Source organism: Oryza brachyantha, chromosome 9 (genome assembly GCF_000231095.2).
Source record: "Oryza brachyantha chromosome 9, ObraRS2, whole genome shotgun sequence".
In the NCBI taxonomy this organism is placed as follows: Eukaryota; Viridiplantae; Streptophyta; class Magnoliopsida; order Poales; family Poaceae; genus Oryza; species Oryza brachyantha.
In genome coordinates this window covers 12614125-12635802 of record NC_023171.2, presented here as the reverse complement: position 1 = coordinate 12635802, position 21678 = coordinate 12614125, and the positions used below count along the sequence as shown (strand labels likewise).

The 21678-nt window shown below is 42.6% G+C and overlaps 3 protein-coding genes and 1 pseudogene across 3 annotated transcripts; 2 read left to right on the top strand and 2 right to left on the bottom strand.

The window, feature by feature from the left end:
• The first annotated feature begins 202 nt into the window (after positions 1 to 202).
• On the top strand, positions 203 to 1940 carry LOC102720824 (annotated as a pseudogene).
• A 9216-nt stretch (positions 1941 to 11156) lies between these two features.
• Positions 11157 to 11624, bottom strand: LOC121053200 (chloroplast envelope quinone oxidoreductase homolog). Its single transcript, XM_040527350.1, has one exon. The coding sequence runs from the start codon at positions 11622 to 11624 to the stop codon at positions 11157 to 11159; it is 468 nt and encodes a 155-aa protein (XP_040383284.1).
• Positions 11625 to 11996: 372 nt separating this feature from the next.
• Positions 11997 to 15722, top strand: LOC102720548. Its single transcript, XM_006660741.3, has 6 exons — positions 11997 to 12637; positions 12796 to 12923; positions 13140 to 13243; positions 14117 to 14875; positions 14972 to 15115; positions 15221 to 15722. Exons 2-6 carry the CDS (start codon positions 12902 to 12904, stop codon positions 15602 to 15604), a joined length of 1413 nt encoding a protein of 470 aa, XP_006660804.1. The 5' UTR covers positions 11997 to 12637; positions 12796 to 12901; the 3' UTR covers positions 15605 to 15722.
• Positions 15723 to 16898: 1176 nt separating this feature from the next.
• LOC102715695 (chloroplast envelope quinone oxidoreductase homolog) lies at positions 16899 to 20021 on the bottom strand. Its single transcript, XM_040527846.1, has 4 exons — positions 19836 to 20021; positions 19544 to 19685; positions 18132 to 18220; positions 16899 to 18054 (listed from the first exon to the last, which is right to left on the bottom strand). Exons 1-4 carry the CDS (start codon positions 19911 to 19913, stop codon positions 17335 to 17337), a joined length of 1029 nt encoding a protein of 342 aa, XP_040383780.1. The 5' UTR covers positions 19914 to 20021; the 3' UTR covers positions 16899 to 17334.
• Between the last annotated feature and the right edge of the window lie 1657 nt (positions 20022 to 21678).

The following is a 21678-nucleotide window of genomic DNA, read 5'->3' as shown; positions in this document are numbered from 1 at the left end:
ACAGTCTAACAACATGAATTCATGAAATCACACTTGTTGACTGCACATGCCTATTTCTACTGATCATTACTAACCACTGTCTGGAAAAGGACATGTGCAATATTCCATATGAAGTTCCCGCTTTCCAGTCCACCTACCACAGCTACACACATCTTCGCATTGCTTTCATGATTCCAGTGCCACTGTTCTCACATTGCTTTGCATGCAGGGCATCTTTTGGTATATTCATTCCTTAATGCCACTCCAAGATGCTGCTCGTGCTGCTTGCGTGTCTCATTCATTTTTACGATCTTGGAGATGCTATCCCTACCTTCTCTTCAGTGAGGAGATAGTCCTATTGGATAAAAACACATTTAGCAATGATGAGATAACGAGAAATCTCACCAGCAAAGTTAACCACATTTTACAAAATCACTCGGGCGTCGGTGTGAAGAAACTAGGGTTTCTTTTCTTCCGTTGTACTAGTGTCGACTTCAGTTATTTTGACAGTTGGCTTCACAAGGCTGTCATATTGGGGATTGAAGAAGTCACCCTGATGCTGCCTACAAACAGCAATGCAGAATACAACTTTCCATGCTCGGTTTATCTGATGGTAATGGTAACTCAATTCAGTATATTTATCTCTCTCACTGTGCCATCCGTCCGACTGTTGATCTTGGTTGCCTGAGAACCTTGACGAACTAGAATGCCTTCTTTCTAAGTCCCCCGCACTGGAGTTGTTAAAAGTGATGAGTTGTAAAGAGATAGTTCTGTTGAAGATACCATGTTTGCTGAAGCGGCTCCATACCCTTTATGTAAATGGATGTGAAATGCTGAAAGTGGTAGAGAGCTACGCTCCAAACCTCGCCACCTTTGACTTCTCAGGTCATGCAGTACAAATGTTGGGTTTACTGCAAATGAAGAACTTTGACATGCTTATGCAGACACAGGTAAACTCTGAAGCATTACATAATTATATAGTATCAATGTACATGGAACAGTGAACATCCAATATGAAATAATTAATCCACAATATATTATGCAGATTGTCAGTACACAAACTGTGCTAGGGAAATTTCTTAGCCTCAAGCACTTGCATATATCACTTAACAAGCCCCCAAACTATGATTATGTTTCTCTTGTTTACTTTCTTGATGCTGCTCCTTCACTTGAGACGTTCATCTTGCTTGTAAGTAAATAGTTCATCTTGCAAATACATCTAGTATCGATGGCAGAACCATCTTTTGAAGTATTTTCTCTGTTTACCATTAACGTTGATCCTGTATGTGTGCAGACACCATACATACATTTACCACAGGGTCATATGGGGTATGCCTGGACTGCTGGAGATTCTGCACAGCTGAGGCAGATGCCAGAACACCGCCATGACAATCTCAAGAAATTCGAGGTCTCTGGTTTCTGCTATGTGAAGAGCTTGGTCGAGCTAATATGCCATATCCTTGAGACTACATCGTCACTCAATCATGTTAAGCTTGACACGTCCTATAGATCTGGGTGCCATGCTTCTGGCAGATGCTACCCATATGGTACGGAGCAAATGGGGGAGGCCTGTAACGCCGTCTTGGCTATCAAGACATGCATCATTGGGAAAGTTCCACCTAAAGTGGAGCTTGATCTTGTTCAGCCTTGCAGCCGTTGCCGTGCTCTTGTGCAGTAGATGCCAAGTTATATTTATTCTATCAGCTACCATGGGCACTTGGCCATTTTCTAAATACTCATAAGCAATATTGCACTCTCCCTTGACCTGTAACATATTTACAGCTGCCCACTATTTTTTATTTGTGTTATATCATCATGCTATGTGCTATGTAACCGTCCAGTGCTTAACTGTACTATAACTGTGTTGTCGCTGGAATAATCTCTGGCTTGGAACTGGAATTGTTGCTTTTATCATTGCCTGTACTGCAAATAAAATCAGATCAAAGCTCCCAATCAATGTGTCATGGGATGATCGTAACGGATGTTATAAAAGTAGAATATAAATATATTGTAAGTATATAAAATAAAGAATAGTTATATTTGGATTTGATAAAGTAAAGAATATGATAATATTTTTGCTTTTGTATTGGTATATATGAGATGCGTGAAATATGAAGTTATTTTGAAATGGGCGGGGTATTAATCATTTGGTCTTGACAAACACCGTCCGAGACTCTGTCCTGCCCATGATTTCGCCATCCCATTGTACGTTGATTTGTCATTTCGTTGCTAAGCATTTTCTGTTTATGCCTATTCTTATAAACTAAAATTTAAATTTTTAACTTTAAATTTAAAGTAGATTTGGGTTTTTTATAGTTTGTTTTATAGCTTTAGCTTTTAGATCGCTAAGAACATACATATAAAAGTTTTATCTATAAATCATTTTTATCTGTAAATATATTGTTTTATTTTTTTCTAAATAAGTCAATCAATCCCCCCCTTATTTTCATGCACTAGGGAAAAAGAGAGACCATTGTCCTGTACGCAGGTGAATTATGTTTTAATGTTTTTGGTTAGAGTTAATAAGGAATAGTTCTTTATTGTTTAAAAATGAAACATACGACAACTACTGGCGGCAATTGCGTGGAATCATTAGCTAGTTTTAGCTCTCCAATGATGAATTAGGGTATATTTAAAGTCAGAGTCTACGGTTAACTTTTATCTTATCCATACCAGCAACACTAATTTATTTTATTTTGTAAGCCGTGTATAAATTCAGGTATGATTTCTTCGTTAATACAACGAAAACATATTATTTTTACTTATCTTTTCTTTTTATCTATCCCATATACTTAAATTTTCTTAAATAATGTTAACAACCGACTATAAGACTTTGTCATACATAACAACCAATTTTCTTTCTTCTTTTCTCTCTCCTCCACGTCGTTATATTTATTCATGTGATAATGATAATGATAATGAAGAGAGTCAGCTAATTATTACTATGTGCCTTTGTGGATCAAACTCAAATGGGCACCCAATGGCCAAGTACTGTGAGGACTCTTGCCGTAAACCATGCCAAACTTTACTAACATGGGGTTAAGGTTGTTCCATGTACGGCCAAAAAGGACGAGCTGATTTTTGCGTAGAAAAGGGACAAGTCATAAGTGTATAATTAATCATGTATTAATTATTACAAACTAAAATAGGTTTACTGATCTGTAAGAAACTTCTACCCACACACATATATAATAAAAAAAATACGGTTAACGGTTTAGAAATTATGCATATAGAAAATAAGATTGGTTATGACCTTAATTCAAAGTGAACGGTCTGTAAGAGTAGGTTTAACAACAGAGGTGCCCTGCTGCCCTAATTTCATTCTTATCATGTCTTCGTAAATTGATAGACAACATGTATAGCATATGAACTCTAATAGATAAATTCTAATATTATTTATTTGTTTTCTCGTACACTAATCCTTGCACTATTTTTGAAAAGGCTGTCTTACAGAGGCGCCTCATTCTCTTCTCACTTCACTTCTCTGCCACATTGTTTAGAGTAATCTTTTGGCTTTGGGTTTGGATATAACCCAAAATTTAACTTTTCAACCTTAAAATTGATATTGATTTTAAGATTTTTTCACCGAAGTTTATTTCTAGCGTAAATCGCTATGAATATATATATAAAATATTTAGAATATATAATAGAAGGAGTATAAGAGATGGTATGGTTGGCTGGTCCAGTCCTCAAGAAAAAAACATGGGCATCATACTGTAAAAAGATGACTCTTGTTTAATTACTTAAGAATTCGATTTAACATGCAGTAATTTTCTTATAATATGCAGTAATTTTCTTAGTTTTCTGAACTCTGAAGATTTAACATGATGACATCACTCTATGCAAGTTGGAATTTGTTTTTTTGAATCAACACCAACCAACAGATATATAGATGGATAGATCAGTCAAGGTAAAACATCAATTGGAGAGCTTGAATTCAAGATATACAAGTCATCAAGTATATGATGTAAAAGGCAGATCTTTCAATAGTTGGGATAGTATAGAAAGTGGATAACCACGGAAAATTCATTTAGGAATCTTGTTATGGTTGTATTTGATAATAACGATTCACCATGTAAATAAACATATGTAATTATTAAAAAGTAATGCATATTCACTTTTTTATGTCAGTTGCATGTGTACGATTTGTAGTGATGAAAAACATTACGACAAAAGCCAAAGTTTCTATTTTTTCTAAGGCCCCGTTCGTTCCCCTCTTCTTAACCTCAGATCTCTCGTTTTTCACACGCACACACTCTGAACCGTTAAACGGGGTGTGTTTTGCGAAAATTTTCTATAGAAAAGTTGCTTAAAAAAATTTCAGATTAATCTACTTTTCTAATTTTATATATATATTTTTTGCGGAGACTAATTATATAGTTAATAATTAGTTAATCATATACTAATATATTACTGTGTTTTTCTCGTTCGTTAACAAGTCAACCGCAGAACGCAGCCTAAGTCCCGTGTCTATGCTGTTGTGTTAACCTAGCTGTGATCCAAAAAGCCAAACAGGACTTTTACTAGAGTATATTTCACAATTTAACAAAACTACATATATTCTTACTTAACTTATCCTAAAACTACACATTTAAGCCACTGCACCATGCTGTCCACCGCCGCTTCACCGAGAGAGAAAAAGGCAGAGAGAGCGAGAGAAGAGGGCATGAGACAATATTATCTGCACTGTTTTTTCTTTAAAACTTGCACATGGGTTCTATCTGTTTGTAATTGTTTTTTTAATTTTTCTAATTACCATGTAAATGGCACGTCGCCAAAAAGGTTAGGTCAACACGTCAACTGGGTTCTACGTAGGACAAAACTGACAATCAATTCACCAAGGGACCTGATTTACATCGATTTTGATAATCGAGGGATGCTAATTGGGGTATTCAAACTTGATCCGTACTTGGGAGACGTAAATGTAATTTTTTTTTTTCAATTGTATAACTGACCTGTTTTCTAAGCCTCACAAGTCACGACGATACACAACGGGCTGACTTGGAGCTAAACGGGTCGTACCGTACTATTGGGCCGGAATGGAAGCCCTAGGATTCTGCAATTCGGGCCGTCGTGAGACGTGAAAATCTTCCCCCTTCCCCACGTAAGCGGTTACTGCTTACGTGGCGAAATTTCGAATTTTGAACTGTGAATCTCTTCTTCTCCGCCTCCCCACGTGGCAATCTTCCCGAGCACGCCTCCCTCCCATCTTCCATTTCACCCGGTCAGTCCGTTTCTCCCACCACCGCGCGATCCACTCCTTGATCGCTTACGGCCACCTCCCACCGCCATCTCCGCTCTCCCCGACCTCGCAACACAGCAATGGAGGAGTCGTCGCCATCTCCGATCAGCTCCCTGCCGTCTTCGGGTTCGGAGGGAGAGGGGGAGCACCCCCACGCCTCGCCAGCGCCGTCGTCTTCCGACGTGAATCCTCCTGCTTCGTGTTCGGAGGGAGGGGAGGAGCATCCCCACGCCTCGCCAGCGACGTCGTCTCCCAACGTGAATCCTTCTGCTAAGGTTTCGGAGGGAGGGGAGGAGTATCCCCACGCCTCTCCAGCCCCGTCGTCTTCCAACGTGAATCCTCCTGCTTCCCCCGTTGGATTTCTCTTTTTTGCAGAGGAGGAAGTGACAAAACTGTGCTCTCTGTCACAAGTCAAACTCTACGTGGAGAGGAATTCATCCGTGCCAGTGAACGATGATGTTATCATCACGGCCGTGAGGGTTCGTGAGGTCCGTGAGGTTTGCTGTCTGATTTGGAGTAAGTTCGGGGAGGATGCTATACATCGTGTTGAGAATTTCGATCGGATCCTGACGCTTGGAGGTGTGGATTTGTTGCTGTGGTCGTCGGATATGATCGTTCGTGATATGCTGGTTGAACTCGAGAATAACATCACTCAGAAAAACGTGGAAACTCTTAAGGTAAATGGCAAGGGGTTAGCCAAGACCTCACAAGGAGATCCCCTTTTCAGCTTTCTCACGGACCTCGGCAACCAGATGGTAGAAGCAGCTAGCCGTGCTGCCAACCAGACGGTCTCACGACTAATTCGACGCTTGCTTCTTCGACAGATTCTGGAGTCAGTAACTCGTACTTGGGATTTAAAGGTCCAGTTTGTGGCAGCTGAACCTCCAAATGATCCCGCTCTACCGAATGCTGATGCTTTCACTGAGAACGTCGGAGATCCTGCAGAACAGCCTGATCAGCCTGCTGTGAGCGGTGTTATGACACTGCTAAATCCTACTGATGATGCTGCTTCAAGTGAGGAGACCGCTGAGACCCACTCTGATCACCTTCTGTTGGATAATGCCACTACAAAAAGCTTTGCAGTGCTCGAGAAGAAGCCTGACAGTGCCGAGTCTGAAACTTCAAATGAGAAGTCTGATCAGAACGGAACTCCCAAGAACAGTACTACTACTACTACTCTGGATCAACAGAAGAAAAGAAAGCCCAACAGTGATGAGTAGGAGTCTTGTCCCAACAAGTTTGTTACTACCTGGATCAGATAGCTGATGTGGTGAGGACAGAGATCTGATGTGGTGAAGGTTGAGTTGAGATTAGCAGTAGCCGTCCTGAACTTTTTTTTTTCTTTTTGAAGCCCCCCGTCCTGAACTTGTGGATAATAACAGAACAGATAAGCAGCTTCACGTACGTGATTTGTGAATAGTGAATCACACACATTAGAAATGTTTCGTGAACAGTTGATTTTGGCCCTCTCTCTGTCACCGTCTGCCGCAGCGCCGTGTTGAAGCCCACCGCGCCCGGCGTGACGTCGACCACCACGCAGGCGTCGGCGAGCACACCAGCGAGAATGTGGACCACGGCGTCGTACCTAGCTCCTCCCCGAGGGCGCCCTCCGGGGTGGCGTAGTCGAGCACCTCGTCGGCGCCCCGCGAGGCCGACGTTGCGCGCGCCGCACAGCCGCGCGATCGAGCTGGACGGCGATGTGACCAGCACGTTCTTCTTGGCGTCGCCGCCGTCTAAGCGGAGCCCGGCTGTCCGCAGCGCCACGAGCGCCGTGCCGGCGGCGATCGGCAGGCACGCACGCACGTTTACCTTGAGACCTTGGGCTAGCTCCTCCGCCGTAGTTGTCGTACTGAACGGTGCGCATCCTCCGGGAAGAAGTGGCCATTGGCCCTGCGCCGACCATAGACGGACTGCTCGATCACCCGGCCGATTCACCCGCACGTCGATCTGCGACGACGACCTCTGCTGCCGGCGATGTCGTGAAACTAGGCCATCGCATCGCATCGCGTCGTCAGCCTTTGATTGACCTGCAGCTCGACGGCGACGAACGTGTGGCCGCGCTCCGCACCGCACGCCGGTACCGCACGAACGCGCGCACGCAGTCGCATCGCCGTTGCTGGATTTTCGGTTGATTTTGGCTGGAGGCGCGAGCGACTAGTCGCGGAGCACGTATCGACGGCTGAGATCGCCTGCCTGGCTTGCTGCTCCCCGTTGATGCTTACAACTACTGCTCTAAGTTTTGACTATTAGTCTTATTAAAAATTTACATAATTATTAATTACTTTTATATCATTTTATTTATTGTTAAATATACTTATATATATAGCTTTATATATTTAATAAAAAAATTAAATAAGATAAATAGCAAGCATTTATAAAAAAAATTAACGGCGTCAAACATATATCAACGGAGACAGTATATAGTACAATAGTAAGGTATTACTCCCAACATGAGTAAAAGGCTAAAATGGGTTCTCTATTCATCCCAGGACATATTTTTCCGCTAAAAGTTACATGAATTTTACTTTCGAAAGCCTTTAGTTCACGGAACTTGTCTATTGATTTTAGTTATAAAACTTTCTTTCAAACAACGTAACTATATTGTAATTATATACATGGTAACTTGAGCATAACTCTACAACTTATAAATAACTTGTATATATATGAAACAAAATAGTAAGTCTTCTCTAAATTACCGTAACAGGGGCGCCGGAATCAAGGGTAGGGCAATTAGGACTTAAGCCTTACTCTTAGCTATATAATCTCACTTATATCTTACCAATTTACCTTGGAAATTTTACAAATAATAAAATACATGCTAACTCACCCTACATGATTAGTTTTTGGTTCCGTCCCTGATCACCGTCATGTAGGATTTGCATATCAGCTACTCAATACCATAAGACAGTAAACATGCCTATCTACGTGTCCAATGCATGGAAAATGTCTTCGGTTTCCCAACCTTACTCATGGCACCCTCCGGCTGCCCAATGACCTAAATGGCACGTACGGTAAGTTAGAGGATATGTTTATGTTGGCTTAGTTAGAGAAAGTTTAATAGTACAGCCAACTGACTCCAATTTATCTATAGTAATTTAATAGTCAATTTATATAATAGTTACCTACAAAATATCAATTCATGATCCTACATGTCATACACATATTTTGTCTTGAAATCCGTGTGCAGCTGGCTATAAATTAGTAGTCCACCTTTATTCTCTCCCCTTCTTATCTCTTTAAAATATGCTTATAGCTGGCTTATAATCTGCTATTGTATCTGCTCTTATGGCGCCAGATTTTTTTTCTCCACTCTACGCACGAATCTCAATACAGTTCAACTTATAGCAATTCCGTTACATGGCTAGCATGTACATAATGTAACATGTATGATTTGAATTGGTATGTACTTTCCAAATACACGTGAAGTAGAACAGTGGCTGTGCATGTGCAAGTGAGCCGGAGGTCTCGTGTGCACGCATGGGAAAATCTGTAGATAAATATATAGAAAATCCATACACAAAATATAGACGAGTTAAAGATGCAAAATGGGCTTTATCTCGTTTGGACTTTGGACTTGGATCTTCTTCTTTCAGTTACAAAACCACTAGTACTATACCCATCCTAACTCTACGGATCAAAGATATTATAAATTCTTTTAATTACAACCATCCATCAACCAAATATTTAAATTTGTTTATCTATCAAGTATTTATTAATATGATTGTTTAAACAAACTTTGATAAAAATAGTAGCAAACCACCAGTTAATACTGACTATTGCAACTTTGTATAAGTAATTATAGGTTGGACCAAATTATAATAAATTATAAGTTTTTAAGTTTCGACCATAATTGCAGAGCTTGCAAGGCCAACTTTATATTCTAATTTCAGAAAAATATACAATAATTTCAAATCACTACAATATCAAGTTCACACATTGTAAGGATAATTTTAATTAAAAATTTTATTTATAATATCTAATATTAAAATAAAATTTAAACTCTATAAAATTAAATTAATGAAAACCACTTTATACAAACATGAGTTGTATCGGATACAATTTTTCATCTTCTTATAATAGTTAAATTTTTATTGACGTCTGTATATATTAAAAGAACAAAACAACTATGCACTTCTCAAAATAACACGTTGTTGGAGCGTAAGCTCGTCGAGCAGGGGACCGTGGGACCCTTTTTCCTGAAAGCCTCGTCAACGAAACGAGTGAAAAACAAAGAGGTTCGAGGGCAGTCGGTCCACTCGATGGATGCAGAGCGGTTATACAAGTTCAGGCCGTCGTGAGCTGTAATGCCCTACTCCTGTCGCTTATGCACTATGAGAGTAAATGCTTTATAAGCTTATGTGAGAATGTTCTACTTATCTGATGTTTTTTCTTCCATTCGCCAGTGCCTCCTTTTATACCACACTGGTCGAACCAACACCGGAGGTGCCCATAGTATTTGTGGACGTTTTTGGTTTCACAAATTCATATGAAAACTGATTTTTTTAGAAGAGAATAAAATTTATATGAAAAACCACTAATGTTTGAAAGTGCACGAGATTTTCAGCTAGTTGCAGCTAGGGGTGTTAATGAGCCCAATATTTTTGCCAATAAAAGATTTAATGGTTGAGTTCAAAATGGTTTGAGCTAAAATTTTACAGAGTTTTGAACTAAATTTTTTTAAGAATTAAATAGAGTTGTGTAAGAACTCAAATGCCCAGGGTTCCACTTACCGCACAAACCGCCAAAACTGCGGCGCCGTGCTCCCGCGGATCCCGCACGGTAACCGCAAAAACCGTGATGAATTTGAGTCTAAAAAAATTGAATTTAAGCCCGCGCAGTTTTCGCGGCTTGCCGCGGTAACCATGCGGTAACTACTTGTTGGAACAGCGCATGAGAACGGCAGTTACCGTGGTTTCCCACGCGGTTTTTTAGCCCAAACCACGGTTACCGAGAGGAGGCCGCGGGTGTGATGTCAAATGCAAAAAAAAATTTTAAAAAATCTATAAAAATATATGAAATATAGGAAAATATTTTGTGACTATATTTACGACATAGAAAAAATAGAACATGTTATGGGGAAAACAAAATTTTCACATGATTTTTTTCTAAATTCTTGATATTGTAACGTACAAACATACACCGTCATATCACCCTTTACCAAATAATTCACACCAATAACACTATACCTAGTACCCATTGTTACGAATAAAACTATATATTATGTATGTAGTAACATGCACGTATAATTTTTCTCCATACATATTTTCCATATATCCATCGTTGCATATTTGTATTTCAATATTATATACCCTAGTGTGCAGTGTAAATTAATAATGACTCAACACAAAATATTCTTAACCATATTCCTATGAAATATTATTTGCAATAGGCTATTTTTTAATTTTTAATTTTGTTTCTCGAAATTCTCGTTTATGATTTTTAATTACACCGGAAATACATTTTTTCATTCATTTCTTTGACAAAACTATACTATATATATCAACATATACAACTTATTTTTTTCATTAAATTTCCTTAAATTTTTTAAATTGTTCTCAAATTTAAACTCGGTTACCGCAGCTTAACAAAGCCATGGCTCCGCGGAGGGCTCGGTTATGCCTTACCCATTTAAGTGTTCATGAGTTTGAGAGCGAGTTGAAACGGACACAAAGTGACGCCTGGGCTCAGCCGGCGGCGGCTCCACTGTTGATATTCCCGGAGTGGTTTAAGAAGAGCAACAATGTTCTAGAACAAGTGTGACAACTGAAGATGATAGCTGGCTGTTTCGTAAGGTGAATGACTCTGAATGATCACAACAATCTTGATTGGGACTGTTAAATCTTTCTGATTTCATGGCCCTATCTTGGCGTTAATTGGAGCCTTTCTTGGAGGAGGTCAAAGAACTCAAGATACATAAATTGCAATTTTGTACTGCTCAATCTGTGCTCGCCATTTCTACAATGATCTTGCCTGTGGCGTGGCCTTCCATGCTCTTAGCCCAAGCCTCGTGCGCTCTGCTCAGAGGGTACGTGGAGTCTATGGTGGTCTTGAGCTTCCCTTGCCTGGCCATGTCGACCAGCCACTCCATCTCCTCCTTCTTGCGCATCAGGATCAATGGCACGAGCCTCTTCTTGGAGAACGTCACCTTGTGCAGGAACGCCGTGGCGGTGGCGGCCACTCTCCAGGATTGACGTCGACGACGGCGCCGCCGGCGTCGGCCAGGACGTCCCTGAACGTCGACCACGGCGCCGGCGGCCCGCAGTGCGCCACGGCGTCGTACTTCTTCCCCGATGTCCAGGGTCTTGTAGTCGAGCGCCACGTCGGCGCCGAGGCCGCCGACGAAGCCGAGGTTGCGCGCGCCGCAGGCGGCCGTGACGTGCAGCCCAGCGAGCTTGGCGAGCATTAGCGTGGTTCCCGTGCTAAATCGCGTGGTTTTGAATCTAAATTTTTTGTTTTTAAATTCATCGCGGTTTTTACGGCTTCCACGGTTACCGGGCATCCGCAGTACCGTGGCACGGACGGTAGGGTGAACCCTGCGCGTCACAGGAGAGGTTAATCCTGGATAGATAAACCGTTTATTGATGTTTTGGACTAGAGAAATTTTACAATACTTGAGGCAGAACCAAATACCAAGAGGTATCAAATCGTAGCCATTGATTGAATTCGATAGAAGGGCTCCGATTCATTGGTACCTATTGATACTAGAAGGAGTCCGCACGTGGTAATTAGGATCGGGAGGGTAAAAAGGTAAATTACGTCGACTTACGCGCCATCTGCACGCAGCCACCGGGGAGAGAGATCGGGAGGGGAGAGAGTGGTCGCCGGACGCGAGACGAAGACGGTGGCGTGGCCGTCGAAAGCCGCCCGGACCCACGACGAAGACGGCGGCGTAGCCGCCAGACGACGCCCGGACGCGCGAAGCCACCGCGGAGAGAGAACAGGAGGGGAGAGAGAGGCTGCCGGGACGCGAGACGAAGACGGCGATGCGGCCACTGGACACGTGGCGAAGATGGGGAGGGGAGGAGGAGGGCGACGCTAGAGAAGCCGCTGCCGCCCGCCATGACCTAGGGGAATGGAGGTTGTCGTCGTGATCTGGATGAGGGCCGGTCGGGCATCATCTGTTCGATCAGAAGACACACCGAGAGCACAGAGAAATATTTTATCGCAAGTGTTTTTATTTTCCATGCTACTTCTAACAAATCAACGATTAGATTTAGTTGGTACCAATCGTAGTCGATTGTGATTAAAACGAGTTGGCGTACTCTTATATGTTTCTTCTCTCCGCCCTCTCTTCCCCGTACGCGACAGCCGGCCGACGAGCTCCCCCCCTCCGCCCGCGCTCGTTCCGCCGAGGACGGGCTTCTCCTCCCCACCGCCTGCGCTGATCTCCCGCGAGCAGGGGCGTCGTCGTCCTCGGTGAGCATCCATCCATCCGTCCAGATCCTATTTTCTCGTCTCGTCTCTCTATGCACGCGCTCTATTTTTTCTCTCTTCTGGAATCTGCATCATGAACCCTAGATAGGTTCTCTTCTGGAATCTGGCTGAATTTGCCTTGACAATAACCTTAATAGCAGGTTCTTTTTGTTCCCAAAAAGTTTGGGGGTCCTAGCCTTTGTGGCGACCGGAGAGGGAGAGGGAGAGGGAGAGGGCTTCGTCTGTTCCTGCTTCGGCTAGGGCGCCATGGCTTCCGCTCCAACGACAGGTACGAACGACGAGGTCCAATGTAGCGTATGTTCAAATCCGCTAGTTTGAGGACTTTCGACTCACACCATGTCTTTCCAGCACGAGTTTACGACTTCTAAATGGGATTAACTTAACGTTCACCTTGCAGCAAGATTATAATTTGAAGGCTATCAACTCATGTGCTTGCATGCATGCCACTATCTTTTGTTCTCATCATAGCTGCGATATATTTCAGATGGGCCGATTGATTCAGTGGCCAAAAGGAAGGGCTCTCCATGCCAACAAGATGGTGATTTTCAAGATGATAAACGACCAAGATCATCTGTGAACCTTCCAGAGGTATAAAACACTAATAATCCAATGCATACAGACATGTGAATTAGTTGTGGTGGGAATGTGAACATTAGTGTGAAGCATTCATTTGGCTTGTGACTGGATGGTACATGGAATTAAAGCAAATTCATTGCCGAATTCACTCTCTCCAAGATAAACTTATCTATGCTTTGATGCACAACTATGCACTATCACTGGCTTCAGGATTCATCCTAAAAAACATCAATCTATGCTTCCTAAATCCTAAGTCCAATGTTAGTTATAGGGTTGAATGGCAATCTTTCTATATAATTCTATTTTGAATATTCTCCGATGCTTGTTAATGAAGGACATCTTTTGTTACAAAGTGTAGGATTGAATCACATCTGCTTCAATACTGGATAGAAAGATAAGGATGGTCTGGATAAATGTGCGAAATAAGACATTTGTACAAACTTACCCTTTGCTGTTGATAACTAATTTTTCTTTGAGAATCTCAAAATTTTCTAAAAGACAAGTACTGAAGAAAAATCCCAACATATTATTATGCAGGGGTATTCATTTATCTGGTCTATCCATTCTATGTTTGCCACAAAATATTCAGATACAGTATACTTACCCTGTACAGAGCAGACATACTTATTTCCAGTTCCTTGCTATTTTGTCATCCTTAGCTAATAGTATCATATTGCACAGTCTAACAACATGAATTCACGAAATCACACTTGTTGACTGCACATGCCTATTTCTACTGATCATTACTAACCACTGTCTGGAAAAGGACATGTGCAATATTCCATATGAAGTTCCCGCTTCCCGGTCCACCTACCACAGCTACACACATCTTCGCATTGCTTTCATGGTTCCAGTGCCACTGTTCTCACATTGCTTTGCATGCAGGGCATCTTTTGGTACATTCATTCCTTAATGCCACTCCGAGATGCTGCTCGTGCTGCTTGCGTGTCTCATTCATTTTTACGATCTTGGAGATGCTATCCCTACCTTCTCTTCAATGAGGAGATAGTCCTATTGGATAAAAACACATTTGGCAATGATGAGACAACGAGAAATCTCACCAGCAAAGTTAACCACATTTTACAAAATCACTCGGGCATCGGTGTGAAGAAACTAGAGTTTGTTTTCTTCAGTTGTACTAGTGTCGACTTCAGTTATTTGGACAGTTGGCTTCACAAGGCTGTCACATCGGGGATTGAAGAAGTCACCCTGATGCTGCCTACAAACAGCAATGCAGGATACAACTTTCCATGCTCGGTTTTATCTGATGGTAATGGTAACTCAATTCAGTATATTTATCTCTCTCACTGTGCCATCCGTCCCACTGTTGATCTTGGTTGCCTGAGAACCTTGACGAATTTGCATCTATGTTCTGTGCGGATTACTGGGTGTGAACTAGAATGCCTTCTTTCTAAGTCCCCCGCACTGGAGTTGTTAAAAGTGATGAGTTGTAAAGAGATAGTTCAGTTGAAGATCCCATGTTTGCTGAAGCGGCTCCATACCCTTTATGTAAATGGATGTGAAATGCTGAAAGTGGTAGAGAGCTACGCTCCAAACCTCACCACCTTTGACTTCACAGGTCATGCAGTACAAATGTTGGGTTTACTGCAAATGAAGAACTTTGACATGCTTATGCAGACACAGGTAAACTCTGAAGCATTACATAATTATATAGTATCAATGTACATGGAACAGTGAACATCCAATATGAAATAATTAATCCACAATATATTTATGCAGATTGTCAGTACACAAACTGTGCTAGGGAAATTTCTTAGCCTCAAGCACTTGCATATATCACTTAACAAGCCCCCAAACTATGATTATGTTTCTCTTGTTTACTTTCTTGATGCTGCTCCTTCACTTGAGACGTTCATCTTGCTTGTAAGTAAATAGTTCATCTTGCAAATACATCTAGTATCGATGGCAGAACCATCTTTTGAAGTATTTTCTCTGTTTACCATTAACGTTGATCCTGTATGTGTGCAGACACCATACATACATTTACCACAGGGTCATATGGGGTATGCCTGGACTGCTGGAGATTCTGCACAGCTGAGGCAGATGCCAGAACACCGCCATGACAATCTCAAGAAATTCGAGGTCTCTGGTTTCTGCTATGTGAAGAGCTTGGTCGAGCTAATATGCCATATCCTTGAGACTACATCGTCACTCAATCATGTTAAGCTTGACACGTCCTATAGATCTGGGTGCCATGCTTCTGGCAGATGCTACCCATATGGTACGGAGCAAATGAGGGAGGCCTGTAACGCCGTCTTGGCTATCAAGACATGCATCATTGGGAAAGTTCCACCTAAAGTGGAGCTTGATCTTGTTCAGCCTTGCAGCCGTTGCCGTGCTCTTGTGCAGTAGATGCCAAGTTATATTTATTCTATCAGCTACCATGGGCACTTGGCCATTTTCTAAATAGCAAATTGTCCGTGCGTTGCAACGAGATTTTATATTAAAAATAGAGTACAAATAAGAAGATGAGGCATTATAAACTTTAAAACCGATATGTCTCAGTAAAAATAAAAGCCCACGTAACCTTAAAAAGCCTATAGACCCGTTTAAAAATCTAACTAATATGTCTCACTTTCTCTCTCCCCTCACTCGCTCCCTTCCCCTTACTCTCTGGCGGTGGCGGCGGCGGCTCTCTCTCTGGTAGCGCGGCTACTCGAGCGGCGGGGCAGCGTGGTGGCCTGTGGGGCCGTGCGGTGGGGCAGCGTGGCGGCTGGGTGGCTGCGCGGTGCGGTGGAGGGGCGGTGGCTCGGGGATCTGCCTGGGGGGCTATGAGTATGCACGTCGTCGGCGCGGTGCGACAGCGCCCGGTGGTGCGGCGGCGTGGCCGCCGCAGCGGACGGGCGTCTTTGTTCCCTCTTCGGCAACAATGACTTGGTGAGTCATTCCCTTTCCCTTTCTTTGCGCAGTTCTCTCCTCCTCACGGCCTCACCCTCTCTCATTCTAGTCTCACCAAGTCATCTCCGGCGGCGGGGCTGCTCGGCGCTGGCGGCCCGGGGGCGGTGCAGCGCAGCGCGGTTGCTCGGAGTCGGGGCGGCGCGGTGGCCTGGCGCAGCTGCCCGATGGCGCATTCGGCGTTGACCTGTTGCAGCTGCCCGTCGACGGTGACTCAGTGGGTTAGGGCTGGAGCCTACATGACCCCACACGTCATTGACTCTAGTGGTGATGGTAGTCACGTCATTCACTCTAGTGATAGAGGTAGATTCACTACCATCATCATCACCACTAGAGACTTTTTAGTATGGTATAGTACTCACAAGCAATATTGCACTCTCCCTTGACCTTAACAATCAAACTGAAATTTTGTTTGCCTTCTCTCGACGCACTGGTCGAACCAACACTAGAGAATAAAATATATGAAAAACTACTAATTTTTGAAAGTGCACGAGATTTTCAGCTAGTTGCAACTAGGGGTGTTAATGAGCCTAACTTTTTTGCCGATAAGAGATTCAAAGGTTGAGTTTAAAATGTTTTGAAGCTAAAATTTTATAGAGTTTTGAGCTAAATTTTTTAAAAATTAAATAGAGTTGTGAAAAAACTCAAATGCCTTACCCATTACCACTCTTAGTTACAAGTGTTCATTCATGAGTTTGAGAGCGAGCTGAAACGGACACAAAATGACGCCTGGGCTCAGCCGGCGGCGGCTCCACTGTTGATATTCCTGGAGTGGTTTTAAGAAGAGCAACAATGTTCTAGAACAAGTGTGACAGCTGAAGAGGATAGCTGGCTGTTTTGTAAGTGCTAACTATAATAGCAGGCTATAAGCCAGCTAAATACGGAGGTAAAGAAGAGAGAGGAGAAACAGACTATAAACTTATAGCTAGCTTTGGTATAAAAATATTAACTATAAACAGCTAACTGCTATATGGACTGAGAGAAAACTATAAAAAATTTTATAGCCAACTTGCTGGCTATATTATTAGCCCTTACTCTAACGTGAATGACTCTGAGTGATCACAACAATCTTGATCGGGTCTGTTAAATCTTTCTGATTTCATGGCCCAATCTTGGCGTTAATGGCACAAGCCTTTCTTGGAGGAGGTCAAAGAACTCAAGATACATACATTGCAATTTTCTACTGCTCAATCTGTGCTTCCCATTTCTACAATGATCTTGCCTGTGGCGTGGCCTTCCATGCTCTTAGCCCAAGCCTCGTGCGCTCTGCTCAGAGGGTACGTGGAGTCTATGGCGGTCTTGAGCTTCCCTTGCTTGGCCATGTCGGCCAGCCACTCCATCTCCTCCTTCTTGGGCATCAGGATCAATGGCACGAGCCTCTTCTTGGAGAACGTCACCTTGTGCAGGAACGCCGTGGCGGTGGCGGCGATGCCAGGAGTGACGTCGACGACGGCGCCGCCGGCGTCGGCCAGGACGTTCTTGAACGTGGACCACGGCGCCGGCGGCGCGCAGTGCGCCACGGCGTCGTACTTCTTCCCCGACGGGCTCCGCAGGGCGGCGCCGCCGGGGGTCTTGTAGTCGAGCGCCTCGTCGGCGCCGAGGCCGCCGACGAAGCCGAGGTTGCGCGCGCCGCAGGTGGCCGTGACGTGCAGCCCGGCGAGCTTGGCGAGCTGCACGGCGTAGTGGCCCACGCCGCCGGAGGCCGCGGTGACCAGCACGTTCTTGGGGCCGTCTGCGCCGGCGCCGGCGCCCGGCGCGTCGAACCTGACTCCGGCGGCCTTCAGCTGCTGGAGCGCCGTGCCCGCGGCCGTCGGCAGGCTGGCGCCTTCGGCCGCAGACACCTCAGGCGGCCTCGCCACCGTCAGCGACGCCGGCGCCACCGCGTACTCGGCGAGCCCGCCGCAGTTCTGCCATGGCGAGACAGATCTTTAAGCGCTGTTCAGTGTGAGACGAAATGGTGCGCCATGCCGGAGAAGATGCTCACCGGGAAGCTCATGGAGATGACCTTGTCTCCTGGCTTGAAGCCGCTCACGCCGGCGCCGAGCTCGACCACTTCGCCGGACAGATCACCAACTGTTCGACCACGGCAACACTTCATGAATTAGTCTGAACTTCCAAAGTTCAGTTACATCTCCTAGCGCTCATTTCTATTACACATTTCAAAGAGCTACTTCTACAAATCAAGGAGGACTGCATGATGATTTCTTTTATTTACTACATATATGATCGATGAGTAAATATCAATGCAATTTTGTACTTAAAAAGGATTCCTTCATGCTCCCAGAAAAAAAAATGAAAACAAACATTTAGAGCCTCTTTGGAACGCATGAATTTTGCAGAACTTTTACGGAAACGGTTCAATTCAATTCAATCCCTTTGATTCTTTTTGAAAATCCTCCAAACCAAAAGATGCTCTTTTGATGAGCATGATTGGTTCCTACTCCACTACAACTGGTCTCAAATTCGCGTGTGTGAACCAACTACTTCTGCCGTCAGCTTCGTGTCCACTTCTGAATCACGCCGGTTTCGTGATGAACTCCAAAAAGTACTCAGCTTCTTCTGAAAAGTAGCTGAGTACAAAACGGAAGCAACGAAGAATGGCGCCCTAATTTGGAGTCGCATGCATTTCTTGTATAGTAAAATCTCCATCTTTATTTTAAAAGAATGCCCATAGTGGTTTTCTTTTGATAAAGAAACACTAGGCATCAGGCAGCATTTCAGGTTCAGAACCAGAGAGCATTACTTAGCAGTAAACACAGCCTGATTTAGGTCTTGTTTAGTCCCCAAAATTTTTTTTCAAAAACATCGCATCGAATCGTTAGACACCTAAATAAAGCATTAAATATAGATAAACCAAAAAATAATTGCACAGTTACGGAAGAAATCTTGAGACGAATCTTTTGAGCCTAATTAGTCTATAATTAGTCATAAGTGCTACAGTAACCAACATGTGCTAATGACAAATTAATTAGGCTCAAAAGATTTGTCTCGTAATTTCTAGGCTAGCCGTGAAATTCGTTTTTTCATTCGTGTCCGAAAACCCCTTTCAACATCCGGTCAAACATTTGACGTGACACTTCTCCTAAAAATTTTCACAATCTAAACACCACCTTAGCCAGTGGCCCAGTGCCCAGAAACACTAATGTCTTAGCTTGCAATGTGAGTACTGAACTAGCAAGTCTCTCTCATGCTATTCTCCAAAAGGAAAAGGAAAAGAAAAAAAAAAGCTATCGTGATCGTGACTTGATTTCTCGTTTAGCTATAACGTACATGTATCAGTCCAAAGGTTCAGGAGCAGGAAGAGCACAATGTTCATGACAGAGGGTAATCAAAATCACTAAACTGAATTAACAAAATTTTGATCTGAAACACTCAGACCTGAAGAACACACGTTACCTGGAACGAACGGGAACTTCTTGGGCAGGAATGGCCGGACCATCCCCTTCTGAATCTTCCAGTCGATGGGGTTGATGCTGGCGGCCTCCATCTTGATCAGCACCTCCCCTTCCTTGGGCGCCGGGACCGGCACCTCCACATGCTGAAAACGAAGATCCGCCCATCAGTTTTTCGGTGCTTCAGAAGAACAGACGCGGGCGGCATATTCAGTTCTTGCGAAGCATCCATGGCTGCCGCACACTAACAATTAACAACCACTTGTAATCGATTGGTGATCAGCACTGGTTTTAACCTTGAGGCCCTCTGCTCCGCCGCCGTACTTGTCGTACTGCAGAGCTCTCATCGTCTTCGCAGTAGCAGCGGCAGCCATGGCCGAGACGCAGAGTGGGAAAGATGGGTGCTTTTGGTGGGTTAGAGAGGAGGGAGAGATCGTTGGTTTTGGTGGTTTCTGTGGTGGTGGTGGTGGTGGTGGTGATGTCGATGATATGGCTGGTGGTTTTGGCGTGGGATGCCGTGGATGGAAGCGAGCCGTTTCTGCACCACCACCGTCCAAATATCGCACTCGCGACAACGAAGCGAAGCTGTATAACGGGAACTGTTTTTCACCACATGTGGACTTCCACTTGTATAGGAGTAAGTTATAACAACTAGAGAGTCATTAAAATTTTGTTTATATTTAAAAAATAGCGATATAGATTATATGAGATATATTACTGTACAAACATAAAAGATTAAATTTAATTTATATGAGTGATAAATAAATCAAATTGAAATGAAACTAGTATGAGCACATTTACCGTTATATTTATTATTTCTGTTATAACACGTAGGATTTACATATGATACAAATAAAATTATGCCAGCAGTCACCTCTATTATTAAAGCTACTCTTATAAACCGTTCACTTAAGGGTCACAGCCAGTCTTATTTTTCATATTCATGATGTTTAAATGGTTAAACCGTATTTTTATGATATATGTGTGCATGGTAGAAGTTTGTTACAAAATCAGTAAATTTATTTTAATTTATAATAATTCATACATAATTAATTATACGCTAAGGAATTGTGCCTTTTCTGCGCCAAATCATCTCGTCCTTTTTGGCCGTATATGGAACTATACCTTCACCCCGTAATAGTAAAGTTTGGCATGGTTTACGGCAAGAGTCCTCTCACTACTTGGCCATTGGGTGTCCATTTCAGTTCGCTCTCAGATCCATAATTCATCATTCTAGAGCTACAACTTGCTAATGATTCCACGCAATATCATCATCAGTAGTTGTTGTGTGTTTCATTTTTGAACAATAAAGAGCTATTCCTTATTCACTCTAATAAAAAAAACATTCAAAAATAATTGGCCAATTTGCACACAGGACAATGGTCCCTCTTTTTCCCCAGTGCCTGAAAATATAGTGACTAAATGAGAAATCAATGTACAGTGGATGGCGAAGGCATGGTCAGCGACCGAGGCTCAAATGATTCGCTTATAAGAAAAAATTTAAACTTTTAATCTTAAATTTATAATTAATTTTAGTTTTTTTATTAAAGTTTATTTTTTGGTCTTGATTTTTGGGCCGCTAAGGATGTCTATTCAAACATCCAACGGCTATGTGCCTATGTCGTGCGCTCGGGGAGGACTAGCACGCCAAGGTTCACACTTTTCACGGATGTAGGTAGGGTTTTATTTTCTAGCGTATTTATAGAAGATATAAATATATATATATATATACATGCAATCTTAATGTATTAAAATTTTTATATGTGTAAACTTTCTTTATAAAAATATTTTGTTCATTTTTATAAGCTAGTTTGCAGTTAAGTTCACTTATTTTTCAAGCCCAGTAAGTAACTTGTTAATCTATATAGTTTATAAACAAAAATATTATAACACAATTTCTATAAATAAATAATATATAGAGAAACATTATACACATAAATTCTATATAAGAAAATATCATATAGAGAAACATTATACACATAAACTTTATGCGAAGAAATGCTATATACACAATTTTTTTACAAATGTATTTGAATCAGATTTAGAAACAAAGTTGAAATGTACTCACTATGTTTGACTTTTTTGCTTGTAATATTTGATCATTTGTCTTATTCAAAAAATTATGGAAATATTATTTAT